The sequence below is a fragment of the Equus przewalskii genome, chromosome 22 (genome assembly GCF_037783145.1).
Source record: "Equus przewalskii isolate Varuska chromosome 22, EquPr2, whole genome shotgun sequence".
Lineage (NCBI taxonomy): Eukaryota > Metazoa > Chordata > Mammalia > Perissodactyla > Equidae > Equus > Equus przewalskii.
Genome location: NC_091852.1, coordinates 5,915,902 through 5,930,317, shown reverse-complemented (window position 1 = coordinate 5,930,317; position 14,416 = coordinate 5,915,902). Strand labels below are relative to the sequence as shown.

Here is a 14,416-nt window from a genome sequence, read left to right as displayed (position 1 = left end):
AATAATAGCATCATGCACAAAAACCACTCCTCTACCATCCAGCAATTTATAAAAGCTCCAGTCCAAAAGGAAAACAATAAAAATACAGAAGTATGTCCTAAGGACTTGGAAATAGGTAAACTGAGTGAAGATGAGTTCAAAATAGCTATCATCAAAATACTCAGTGAGGTAAAAGGAAATATGGAGAAACAACTCAACGAGTTCTGGAGTTACTTCACAAAAGAGATTGAAACTATAAAGAAGAATCAATTAGAGATACTAGAGATGAAAAATACAATGGATCAGATAAAACAGAATACGGATTCCCTGAATGCCCATGTAGACACCATAGAGGAGAAAATTAGCATAATCGAAGATAGACAGGCTGAATGGCTCCAGACAGAGGAAGAAAGAGAACTAAGAATTAAGAAAACTGAAGAAAATCTCTGAGAAATAGCTGACTCAATGAGAAAATGCAACTTAAGAATAATCAAAATTCCTGAGGGCGTGGAAAAGGAAAATGGAGCAGAAAGTGTGCTCAACGAAATAATAGAAGAGAACTTCCCAAATCTAGGGATTGAGAGAGAAATGTGTGTGGACAAAGGTTTCAGATCTCCTAGGTTTGTCAATGTGAAAAGACCTACTGCAAGGCATATAGTAGTAAAAATGGCAAAAATGAATGACAAAGAAAGAATACTCAGGGCAGCAAGGCAGAAGAAAATAAATTACAAAGGAACCCCTATCAGACTTTCAGTGGATTTCTCTACAGAAACCTTACAAGCTGGGAGCGATTGGAGTGACATATTCAAAACCTTAAAGGATAAAATTCTTCAGGCAAGAATACTCTATCCAGCAAAAATATCCTTCAGATATGAGGGAGAAATTAAATCTTTTCCAGACAAACAAAAGCTAAGGGACTTCATAGTCACAAGACCTCCACTACAAGAAATCCTCAAGAAGGCTCTCATACCTGAAATAAGAAAAAGAAGGAGAAAGGGGTCACAAAACACAGAGTATGGAGACAAATAGATAGAATGGGAATAGGATAGCAAATATTCAACAATAGCATTAGGATAAAGGGAAGTAAATCACCAAAGCAAAGACAATCTTATCACTCTAACTACAAACTCACAACACAAGTTGGAATCAGAGATGAAAATAATAATTTAGGAGGGGAGGAAGAAAGGGTCTGAAATAGTCTAGGCTAAGTAAGTAAGAGACCACTAGAAAATGGACTATGATATACATGAGATTCTGAATACAAACTTCAGGGTAGCCACTAAACTAAAAAACAGAACAGAGACACAAAGCATAAATAAGGACAAATCTAAGAAAGCCAGCATAGGAAATTGCAGAAGTCAATGGGTAGGCTAAAAAACACAGGATGAGAAACAAAGGAAACATAGGAAAACCAAAAAACAAGCAACAGAATGACGGCATTAAGCCCTCATGCATCAATACTCACCCTCAATGTAAATGGATTGAACCCTCCAATAAAAAGACACAGAGTGGCAAAATGGATTAAAGAACAAGATCCAACAATTTGTTGCCTCCAGGAAACACACCTCAGCTCCAAGGACAAACACGGGCTTAGAGTGAAGGGGTGGAAGACAATACTCCAAGCTAATAGCAAACAAAAGAAAGCACGTGTTGCAATACTTATATCAGACAAAACAGACTTAAGATAAGGCAGGTAAAGAGAGACACAGAGGGCCAATACGTAATGATCAAAGGGACACTTCATCAAGAAGAAATAATGCTTATAAATATCTACGCACCCAACACAGGAGCACCAAAGTTCATAAAGCAACTATTAACAAACCTGAAAGAAGATATCAAAAATAACACAATAATAGTAGGGGACCTCAACACCCTACTCACGTCAATGGACAGATCATCCAGACAGAAAATCAGCAAAAAAACCAATGGAGCTAAACGAAAAGCTAAAACAGTTGGACTTCATAGACATATATAGAACACTCCATCCAAAAACAGCAGAATACACGTTCTTCTCAAGCACGCATGGAACATTCTCAAGGATAGACCATATGTTGGGAAACAAGGCAAGCCTCTATAAATTAAAAAAAATTGAAATAATAACAAGCATCTTCTCCGATCATAATGCTATAAAGCTAGAAACTAATTACAAGAAAAAAGCTGAGAAAGGCACAAGGATGTGGAGACTAAACAATATGCTGTTGAACAAGCAATGGATCATTGAAGAAATTAAAGAAGAAATAAAAAAATACCTGGAGACAAATGAAAATGATAACACGCCATACCAACTCATATAGGATACACAAAAGCTGTATTAAGAGGAAATTCATCGCAATACAGGCATATCTTAACAAACAAGAAAAATCCCAAATAAGCAATCTTAAACTACACCTAACTGAATTAGAGAAAGAAGAACAAACAAAACTGAAAGTCACAGAAGGAGAGAAATAATAAAAATCAGAGCAGAAATAAATGCTATTGAAACAAAAAAGACAGTAGAAAGGATCAGTGAAACAAAGAGCTGGTTCTTTGAGAAGATAAATAAAATTGACAAACTCCTAGCCAGAATTACAAAGAAAAAAAGAGATAAAGCTCAAATAAACAAAACCAGAAATGAAAGAGGAGAAATAACAACAGACTCCACAGATATACAACAGATTATAAGAGAATACTACGAAAAACTATATGCCAGCAAAATGGATAACCTAGAGGAAATGGATAAATTCTTGGACTCCTGCAATCTCCCAAAGCTTAGTCAAGAAGAAGTAGACAATTTGAACAGACCAATCACAAGGAAATATATTGAAACAGCAATCAAAAGCATCCCAAAGAATAAAACCCCAGGACCAGATGGCTTTCCTGGGGAATTCTACCACACTTTCAGAGAAGATTTAATACCTATCCTTTTCAAGCTATTCCAAAAAATTAGGGTGGATGGGACACTTCCTAACACATTCTGCGAGGCCAACATCATGCTGATACCAAAGCCTGACAAGGACAGCACGAAAAAGGAGCATAAACAAATGGGACTTCATCAGACTAAAGAGCTTCTTCAAGGCAAAGGAAGACAGGATTGAAACAAAAAAACAACCCAGTAACTGGGAAAAAATATGTGCAAGTAATACATCTGACAAAGGCTTAATATCCATAATATATAAAGATCTCACACAACTCAACAATAAAAAATCAAACAACCCAATCAAAAAATGGGCAGGAAACATGAACAGACATTTCTCCAAAGAAGATATACAGATGACTAATAGGCACATGAAAAGATGTTCATCATCGCTGTGCATCAGGGAAATGCAAATCAAAACTACACTAAGATTATCACCTTACACCCATTAGAATGACAAAAATAACTAAAACAAATAGTAACAAATGTTGGAGAGGTTGTGGAGAAAAAGGAACCCTCATACACTGCTGGTGGGAATGCAAACTGGTGCAGCCACTATGGAAAACAGTATGGAGATTCCTCAAAAAATTAAAAATAGAACTACCATATGATCCAGCTATCCCACTACTGGGTATCTATCCAAAGAACCTGAAATCAGCAATTCCAAAAATCCCATGCACCTCTTTGTTCATTGCAGCATTATTTACAATAGCCAAGACGTGGAAGCAACCTAAGTGCCCATCAACAGATGATTGAATAAAGAAGATGTGGTATATAAATACAACGGAATACTACTCAGCCATAAAAAAGAACAAAATTGTCCCATTTGCAACAACATGAATGGACCTTGAGGGAATTATAAGTGAAATAAGCCAGATAGAGAAGGACAATCTCTGTATGACTCCACTCATATGAGGAATTTAAACCTGTGGACAAAGAGAACAGATTAGTGGCTACCAGAGGAAAGGTGGGGTGGGGTGTGGGCACAAAGGGTGAAGGGGTGCACCTACAACATGACTGACAGACAATAATGTACAACTGAAATTTCACAAGGTTGTAACCTATCATTAACTCAATAAATAAAGAGATAATTATAAAAAGTGAAACCATAAAAAAAGATATAGAGACCAGTGAAAAATTTATGCATGCACAATGAAAAGATATATGATGAAAATATAATCAAAGTAGAATTAACATAGTTTTAAATTTTAAAATTCAGTAATATTTTAGAAAAGTAGTCTGAATGCTACCCTATATTTATGGTATTTATCATGTACAGACATTTTCACAAGTAGTTCCATTTAACCTTCTAACTTAGAGTAGGCCAGTGTCTGCTAACCCCATTTTTAGATCATGGAATTGAAGCTCAGAGAGTTCAAGTGATTCCTGAACAGAACAATCATTAGAACATGGTCTAAGGTCCCTCATCTTCTGACTCCTGGTCCTGTGTTCTAGAATAAAAGTTGTCTTAGGATAGAGGTGTAATACAAACATACAAATCCTGACAAAGAGACTAGACTTTCTGATTTTCAGTGTAGTAATGCAGAGGTATTTACTTATGTAATTAAAACATTTGCGTGAAACACTACCTACAAAAAATTAAAATGTAAACAGGTATTACATAGGAAACAACAATCATCATAAGACCATGTTAGCTTTAAAAAAAATAATCCACTTTCCAATTTGAGATAGCTGAAATTATAGATCTAGTGTTTAAATGGCCCATTTTTATACTACTGAGTCTATTAGACATGTCTTAAAATGACAGTGTGGTATGGTGGCATACAGATTTAATAAACCTGGATCCTCATCTTGCTCTTTAATGAAACACATAGAAAGTTAAATAATCTTGGAGATGTGTAAAGTGAGGGTAACACCCATCTGACCAACTTACCGAGGAAGTCTAATCTTGATAATAATGTTGAAGGTTTTATTTCAGCTAACTTGCTCTTCTACCCAGAAACATCTTAAATACTTTTATTTTTTTGGCTATAAAAAGTAATATATAGTCGTCATAGAAAATTTTGAAAATACAGGAAAAAAGCACCCATAATCCTACCCATAACTATTAACATTTTAGCATGATTCTTTTCAATATTTTCCCCATGCTTAAAAAAAACTACAGTTGAAATCAGTTGGGGATATAGTTTGTACTATATCCTATCTCAAAATGCTGCTCTAATATAATAACAAACAAAATTTGTTTGAATTGTAAAATGTAGCCATTTAAATATATCAAATTCTGAGTTCCTTAAAATATATTGATGCTTAATAATCAGTATCCGAGTTAATACATGACTGTCTTCGTATTCAGTTGATTGGGTTTTGATAGTTCTCTTTTCATTGTCTGCCTACCAGACTTGTATTTATCTTCTTTGAATTTTTTTTTCCTCCTCAAAAGCCACAGTACATACTTGTATGTTCTAGTTGTAGGTCCTTCTAGTTGTTCCATGTGAGCCGCCACCCTAGCATGGCTACTGACAGACAAGGAAACTAACCCGGGCTGCCAAAGTGGAGCGTGGCAAACTTTTTAACCACTAGGCAGTCAGGGCTGGCTCTCTCCTTTGAATATTTTTAGCATTTTTAAGTAGCAGAAAAATTAATCTTTTGACTAAAATATCTTGTTCACTTCTTGGTCAAGCCTCTGTTATAGTCTATCTGTTTTCTAACGTATTTTTTTAGGATAAAATTAGTTTTTATGGACATGCAGTCTATACACTTAAGTATTTAAAACTTTATCCTTGTATCAATTTAAATCACTGTAAAACTCTATGTGAGGATATGAGAGTCAGAAGATCTGGTTTGAATCCTCACTTCTTTTACCAGCTATGTGACCTTGGGTGAATTAGTCTTTCTCTAGTTTGTTCCCTCAATGGTAAAATTCTGAGAGACAGAAACTTTCTTTGTGAAGAATCCAAGTGGGCTTGGGAGTGAGCCTCTCCAGTGAGCCCATCTCTGCTCTTTCAAATACGATCTTTAAAAAATAAGATGCCTGGCTCCTCTCCCCTGACACTGTGACCTGGGCATCAGGATTTTAAAAAGCTTCTGGGTAACTCTAATGTGCAGCCAAGTTTGGGACCCCTGTGACCACTATAGTCAGCTTTGTGAGTATCTGCTAATTCCATGTGAGGTTCTCTGTCATTTGCTAATTCAGGATTTTTGTTTGTGAGAAAAATTTTAAAAACTAGAAAATCAATTATGTTTTAAACCAGGGGTCCCAAACTAAAATGCCTGCAGGAGCCAGGGAAGCCAGAATGAGCAGTGGGAACAGCAGTAGTTGTCTAACTTGGCAGAAGCAACTCTGCTCCAGCTGCCATTGCCAGTTCTTCTCATTTTTCTATAAAAGCTGGAAATCTATATTTTTATTTGAAACTTTCCACTTCTTAAAAGTTGGGTTGTTTATTATTATAGGCTAAGTAAAACTTATCTGTGGGCCAGATTTGGCTTGAGAACTGACAATGCAACTTCTGTTTTTAAACTTGATATTTGCAGGACTAGAAGGGTACTAACTGTGTATCAACATCTGTTAAAGTTGGCATTTTTCATCATATTAGGTCTAGTACCTATATGGACTTCCCTTAACAAGTTTTTGTGTTCAAAATTAGATGGTTCTGTGGTTTGAGGACCTCAAGCTTTGCTCTCTTCACTCTATTACTCATTCCAGTGGGGTGTACCTCACTGAGGGGGTCTTCTCTCATCTTCCTTTTGATGGTGGAAGTTAGGATGCTTACCCCAGAGTACATTCATAGAGCAGAACCTTGCTACCATGCTTGGAGTGCCAACCAAGACTAGCTTTTCACACACATAATGCCAAGTCCCAGAAGATTCCCTGGAGATATGAGGCAAAGCCAGTATTCTCCAATGCTGGCTTCACTTACCTAGGATTTGGAGTGTGATTCCCCAGTGGCAAGCCCAATGGAGGGCAGGCATGGAAGGGTATCAGAGAGGCCCAAAGCACTCCTGTGTTTCCAGGGAGTACCAGAATCATTAGAAGACTATTTCTCAACTTTGTTCCATGAATTAAAAATTCGCAGTTATTCACATGTAAGATGCCTGTAAGTAAAATAAGAATAATTCATATTCACACTTCTATTTGTCTAAAAGAAGTCATTTAACAAAAAAAGCTATAAGGCATAATTTATATTAAGTGATAATGTAGTTATGTTAGGTATCATGATTAACATACCTGTTTTTGAGAAAATCTCTAATTTTTTTTGTTTTGTGGAATATTTTTAGATCATGATGCTGGAGATGGAGTTCTGAACCCAGAAGAAGCAAGCATGGTTTCAGAAGAATTAAAATGGGCATCCAGAACTGAACATATGAAATTAAGTGGAAGAGACAGAGAATTAGACAGTTCAGTAAGCAGCTTAAGAACAAAACCAAATCTTCAGAAGCCCTGGGAAGATGGACCAGAATTACCTCCAATTTATAGCTCTTTAGCACCCACTAGTGGGTATTTGTTTAGCACTGAGGATAAAGCAGAAATAGATGAAAATCAGTTTACAAAATCTCATAGTCGACCATCACCCCAAATTCAGCCAGTGGGAAATGTGGGACAGCTTCATGGTGTCACGCCTGTAAAGTTGTGTCGCAAAGAGTTACGTCAGATTTCTGCCTTAGAACTATCATTACGACGTTCCAGTCTTGGAGTTGGGGTTGGATCTATGACTGCTGATTCCATTGAAGTAGCTAGGAAACCGAGTGACTTAAAAACTTAGGCGTTTAATAATAAAACTTTAAATTTAGTGGATGTGTAAGATTCCTTTCTCTAACCTGTTAAAGCTTAGGCTCACTCGCTCTTCCCTCAGGATAAAGGAAGAAGGAGAGGAAGGAATCGCTAATTGTTTGTATACCATAGATGTGTATATCTTCTATAGTATATTTGGGGAGTTTTAATTTGCATTTCCCTAATAACCAAACAAACACGTTTTCCAATACTATCAAGTAATGGAACATTTAAATATTTCCACTTATAAATTTACTTAAATTTTTTTCCAGGTATATTTGAAGAACAAAACTAAGAGTAGAATAATAAACTAAAAAATCCATAAAATGTACATTATTATATAATATAAAAGTATATTATATTGTAAAAGTATGTTATAATACAATAATATGTTTGTATTATTGTTATTCTCAAATACAAGTATATTTTTGTTATTTTAAAAAGATCCAGTTAAATATTGCTTGTGTCAGAAAGAGTCACTTGCTGCATATGTTTTGGCACAGCTGAAAATTTATGCCAAAGTGCAGTCTGTGGGCTAAGGCAACTGGCTAGGTTTATGGATTAAAGTTAATTTATGGTCCTCAGAACGCACAGAGTTGAGTGATCAGTTTTGACTTTTTAAACATGGTCTCTGCTCTTTGTCTGGAATTATTTTTAGAATAGTATTGGTTTGTTAATATTTGGGATATATGTTTTCATCTCTTTCCTGCCCTGTCTATTCAACATGTCTCTCAATATGCTACTAAAATTGGGAGAAATGGATGCAGTCCCATGGAAGAGGGAAACGATAGAATAGCACTAAAGCATTCTGACATTTCAAGGAAAAGGTGTCTGGTCACATAGAGTACACCTGTACAGCTTAAAGTCTAGCCAGAGGATCTGATGGGCTTAATCTGAGATTTTCCTCTACAATCTGCTTAGTCAGGACTTGCACACAGACCGGCCAGACACTGGGGCTGTAAATATGTAAATAAACATTTTTCTTCAAGATTTTTTTCGTCCAAACCTTATTATATAATATAAACTTCAGTTTGGAATTAAGAACTAAACGTTGATTTGGCCAACAAGTACAGTTTGGACTTTTTCATCATATTTTTCAATCATAGAAAACATCCCATTATAATGACCAGAGGTATTATTTTGTTACTTATGTTATTTTTGTTACTTTTCTAAACTTGCACTTGTAAAATAAAATTGTTTCTTAAACTGATTAATGTTTGTGGGGGGCAGTAGCCAGACCACCCTGACTTATGGATGCCTACTCAATTAGAGTCACCCACTTCCTTGCTGACTCCTTTTTTTCTTATCTGATGCTGTTACTAATTTTTTTCTTTGGTCCTTTTCTTTGTTGCTATTGACCTTGACCATCTTACCTAAGACTCAAACTATCACCTATGCTCAAAGACTTAAGGTTTTGTTTTTCTAGTTTCTAGCCCCTAGGGAGTAGGGTTCCTCGGTCCCATTGCTCAAAACCAGTTCCTATAGAAGAGAACCAAAACAAAACAAACTTCTAAATTGGTGAATAGTTTCTGTCTCTCTTAAACATGGTACTAAAATTCAGTTAAATTATGGCTTAAATACACTTTGTGGACTTACTTGGGAACTGAACCACAATTTATAACAATGAGAAATTGCTTCAAACAACAAATTTACAAACTAACTTAGAAATTTTATTTTTAACGGACTATTTGAAGTCAGATTCTTTTTTTTAAGCTAGTTTCCTCTTTTGCCTTTGGTTTGTATGATATATATCATATATATCATATATAATGTATAGATATATAAAATGGCAAAAGGCCAGTGCCTTAACAAGGCACAGCAATTATATATTTATTAATAAATACATATTTATTAATGAAGGTCTTACTTGTAAATTCCCTATAAGATTAAGTAATAATTTAGAAATAATTCATAAGAGTGTATTCTGACACTGGAACCTTGCTTGCCTACTCAATTGACACATATTTGTTTTACCTGTGGAAATATAAACACATTTTCTAAAAGGCAGCTTAGTAACAAAGCAAGAAAATTTATATCAAACTAACAATGATTAGATTTGATAATGCAAGTGTGAACTGACTTCTAAATAACAAAGGTACAATTTTTTTGTTTTTGGTTAAACATATATCCTTTGTATGCTATGATGGATTTCATATACATACACAAACACATATACATAAATAATGATAATGTCCTGAGTAATATGTTCTGGAAGTGAACCTCTTGTTAATCTAGTTTAGTCAGTGCCCTCACAAAGGAAAGAAAAATTAAGGTAACTCCCCCAAGGCAAATAAAATTAATTTTTTACACATACTAATAATTAATTTTACTCTTCTGTTTCACATGCTTTACTTAGTCTAAACATTTTGTCATTGTGCTTGCCTTTTTGCATGCATTTAAAATATGTTTGTGGTTTTCTTTTTTTGTTCATTATGGGTTTTTTGCCCACCTCTAACAGCATTTGAAAGGAACCATATTTGCCTCCATACATTACTAGTTCCTTCTCTGTCTCCGGTGTGCTGCAGATAGCAGAGTTGGAGAATTCTGTAAGTTTGGGAGCCATGGGTGGCGAGAGCATCAGTGAAGGTGCTTTTGTGCTTCAATGTTGGTTTTCTTTTGCTTATGGTTTTGGATTTTTTTTGTCTTTCAATTCTTCATGTCTTCATGAACTCAGGATCCAAGGAATCAGCAAAAATACACATGATCTTCAAGAATATGGACTTTATTGCCACTAACCATTGGTTGTTTGTATTAGTCCAGGTCAATAAAGTGCTAAATGCTTACTTAAGAATGGGTGTCTTATATTAAAAAAAATAATAAAGGTCTTATACTACGTCTTAGAATGAATTGCTAAGGAGTCAAATCCTTAGTGGGAGTTTGATTCTAGAGTCAACACAAATTCTCATGCGTTACATGTAGGTATGACAAGTTTTGTTCTTTCAGTTATTTCTTGAGGTACCTTCTTGTGGCTTTTTAAAACACTGGAGTATCAATATCTGAAAGCTCAGTGTCCACAATTCCTATCTCAACTTCGCTGGAATTTAAAAAAATATTCATTATGTATATTTTACATTTAAAGTTATAACAGGCTGCAGGTTGCCTTCATTGGTACTGATAACACTTTCTTCTACATTTATATTTCCAAAAATTGAAAATAAAGGTGGGAATGAGATCCTTGTGCAATAAATATCTCAGATGCATTGGGTATGTAGTATTTTTGAGCTCATGGACAGTAGTGTTCAAAGTTTGGGGTAGTGGGAGCATCTGCTCAATGGGGAGGAGTACTTTATCACTGTCATTGTTTACCTTGATGCTGACAACAAAAAGCAGACTGACTTTTCATGAGTTTTATTGTTTTTAAATTCTCTGCAGTGTACCCCTTATTCCTGCACCAGGGGCGACTGCTTCCATTCCTTGCTCATGGAATGCAGTGCATATATGGCACCAAATAGTAGAATGATGTTTGATTTTTATAATGACCTTCATGTTGACCCCAACAATATTCCAACATGGAGGTGATTAGAACAAGAGAAATTATAAAAAGAAAGCTCAGAAAAACTTGATTTTATAATATGGGCTTTTGATATTTTGCATAGTTCTTATTTGTCCCTTTTATATGTTTTTTCTAGGAATTTTTGCAATGAATCAGCAGAATTGCCACTATTTGAAATGCTAGCAGTGTAATTTAATTGAACCCAACTATATTGACTTATGCTTAGGTATTAGGTTCTACTGGTAGGTTATTACACACAGCTCTGCTAACTATCTCTTCAGTACTTTAAAAGAAAAATACAACAGTCTCACAGACTTTGTTATAATGAGCAAGATCCCTTTATACCCAAAGAACAAAATCATTCACAACGGAAGAGCAGAAAATCATTTAAACATTTTAAAAATGTGTACAGTCATGCATCACTTAACGATGGGGATACATTAGGATGCATCGTTAGGGGATTTCATTGTTGTGTGAACATCGTAGAGTGTACTTACACGAATCCAGATGGTATAGCTTACTACACACTTAGGCTCTGTGGTACTAATCTCATGGGACCACTGTTGTATATGCACTCTGTCGTTGACCAAAACATCATTATGCAGTGCATGACTGTGTTTATGATTGTTGGAAATTTAAAACTCCACATAGTAAATTTTTAATTTTAAAATTCTACAAGTTAATACTTATTAAAGTAGAACAAAAAATGTATTTTGAAGCAATATTCATATATTGTGTTTTCAAGCTTATTACAGTATATACAAAGCAAGGTGTAATTTTTCAAGTTCAAAATGCTGAATATTGTTAGAATTTATTTGATCTGAGGGGTCTTATTTTTAAAAGAACTACTTCTTGGACCCTGCCCCCTCCCCATTACCAACAACAAATTATAGCTCACTTACCCCTTGCTCTCCGCAATGTTCCAGGACTCAACTCTGATAAGACAAGAGATAAAGAGGTTTGTTTTAAAGCATTCCATAGACCAGCAAAGAATTTTCAAAAATATTTTGAAAGAATTTGTTTTATTTTTCTGGCAACAACACTGAAACTTCAAACTATTAGTACTGAATTTACCATTTGAAAATTTACATCCAAATTTTTATATTGGTTCTTCTTCCTATGATTACTATTAATTCAGGATTATATGAAAAGAAGCCATCCCAGACAGAATTTGAATGGCAATTGTGGAGCCATTCAATAAAGAATTACCAGAAACAGTAGTTTTGGATCAGTTCCAACAGCCATAACATAAGAAGAAAATAGTATTTAAGTGATTTTACCATTGAAGAACCATGAATAGTATGACAAAACAAACATTGGCAAAATTGACAGGATTTATCTTTATAAAACAATGCTTTACCATTTTGCTTAATTTTCCTCTCTGCTAAAACATCCCTGAATTTTTCTACTGAAAAACCTCTGGATAAAAGACTTCCATTCATGATTACAAACCAGCAGCTATTGGCCTACGTTGAGAGGCTGAATTGTTATTCATTTATGTTTGTGGCCTGTAGTGATATTTCACTATCCACCATGAAAAGGACTGGGCAGTTAATCTGAATTTGACTGACTGATCATTTTGATAATTTATAAGTATTAAAATTGTCAAAGCTTTGTTGTTACTTTCTAGTATGATTATTTCAAAAACAGGCAAGGTGTTTATATACTGAGGAGCCAATCTCCTCTTGAAATTCCCATCATCTGTGGTTGGGCAGCATCTGAATTGTTCCATTTAAAGCCTGGAACTAAGCCTATCTGTTTCACTGGACATTTTCCCAGCTAGCACCAGGTGCCACGGGTTCTAAGACATGACCGGAATGACCCAGGTTATAATCATATTAATGGAGTAAATAACGATATTTTCTAAAACACCAAACAGCCTTCCCCCCCCCCAAAAAAAACCAATTTATGAATCACTCCCTTGCACTTAAAGTCAAAATCTTATTTTTCAAGTGCAACTCAAAGTAATTATTTAATAAATTAATAGGGAGGGGAAACTGCTATTTTTACCATATGGTAAATATTCTGTTACTTTATCAAATAACATGAAAGCACTTTGAAGACTAAAGCATCATATATGTTTATGATGGAACTATAAGTAGTTTTCCCATAGTTGGCTGTCAAAAATTGGAGAACTTTAGCACAAATGTGGTTGCTTATTTTATATATATCATAAAACATTTTTAAAAAATTCTCAGAGTTTTAGTTATATATGTTAGCAACAGCAGAAATAACAGTATTCCTGAGAAGTTTCATGTGACTTCTATTTTCATAGAAAATATTTTAAAGATTTGGCTGAGTCTATTTTTATAGGCAAAGAAGTGCTTCATGACTATTTCATCAATTTATGAATGAGAGAAAATATTTTTACTGGGTTTTTAACTACCAGTTTTTGGCTATTTGTCACTTATTTCTTTAGTAACAATTACATTTCTGAGTTATTGATGAACTCTGGCTGGAAAATAAACTTTTCTTAAAACTGAGAATGGTTTCTATTTACTAATCACAAAGATGTTTTACAAGCTTTTCTTCCCTCAAGGAAACTAAAACAGTAAGTTAATTTTTTGGTACATGTATAGGTATGTAATTAAATTCACAGCAAGTGACTGAGGTCAGTCTTCGTTTGGCATCTGTTGCTCTTAGCTACTATATACAAGAAGCATATTAGAATTAAATATGACATTACCACGGTGGTCTCTCCTTTAGAAACATTCTGAGGGAAGCTCATTCCTCTCAGTTTTCAAGTTTCTGCCAATGTTAAAGAATATTTTGCCTCTATTTAGATCAAAGCACCCATGACCTGCACAGCCAAGTAATCAAAGAGAAGGCCAAGACTTTAAGAGCAATGGAATCTACAATCATAAGTATTCTAGTGGATTGTGAACAAATAAATCAGAGAGGAAGAATACTAACATACGCTTTCCTGGAAGAGATACCTCCAGTGATACTGAGGTCCTCTCAATAGGTTTATTACAAAGTTCACTATCTCCTATAAGAAGGGAAACTAGATGCAAGGACATGATTATGTGAGTTTAACTGGCCAGGCCACAGCAAACCAAAACACCCTTCAGAACTAGGGCCAGTACCCTGGGGTTTAGTTCTCATATGGGGAAGAATCCATGCCTCTTGAAAAGGGTGAGCTGATAACTAAAGTTACTTGTATTCTGAAAACATCACAAAAATGCCATCTATAGACAACAGTGGGAAATTTCTGTAAATATTTAATTTATAGGCATTTTTTTCCTGTTTAATGTTTTCTATTAACCTTTTATTGGGGATAGAACTGAGACCTAAAAGGCCTATCCCTCAAGGAACTTACATT

The 14,416-nt window shown here is 34.9% G+C and overlaps 1 protein-coding gene and 1 long non-coding RNA gene across 13 annotated transcripts in view; one reads left to right on the top strand and one right to left on the bottom strand.

Annotated features, from left to right (window-relative positions):
• KIF27 (kinesin family member 27) overlaps positions 1–10,384 on the top strand; it is a 91,398-nt gene extending 81,014 nt beyond the window's left edge. For all 5 annotated transcript variants that reach the window (XM_070590773.1, XM_070590774.1, XM_070590778.1 and 2 more), the window contains one exon: positions 7,109–10,384. In XM_070590773.1, the coding sequence (XP_070446874.1) occupies positions 7,109–7,593 (485 nt within the window). In that variant the 3' untranslated portion in view covers positions 7,594–10,384. The remainder of the gene's footprint in view (positions 1–7,108) is intronic.
• The window catches only part of LOC139078777 (uncharacterized), a 48,652-nt gene that overhangs the window by 19,581 nt on the left and 14,655 nt on the right, over positions 1–14,416 (bottom strand). For 6 of the 8 annotated variants that reach the window (XR_011531887.1, XR_011531885.1, XR_011531883.1 and 3 more), the window contains exons 3-5: positions 11,997–12,029; positions 7,059–7,186; positions 6,751–6,925 (exon numbers count right to left, since the gene is read on the bottom strand). This is a non-coding gene — a long non-coding RNA (uncharacterized lncRNA). Of the gene's footprint in view, positions 1–6,750; positions 6,926–7,058; positions 7,187–11,996; positions 12,030–13,780; positions 13,939–14,416 lie in introns of those variants that run through there. The other 2 variants (XR_011531888.1, XR_011531886.1) reach the window with 1 other exon arrangement.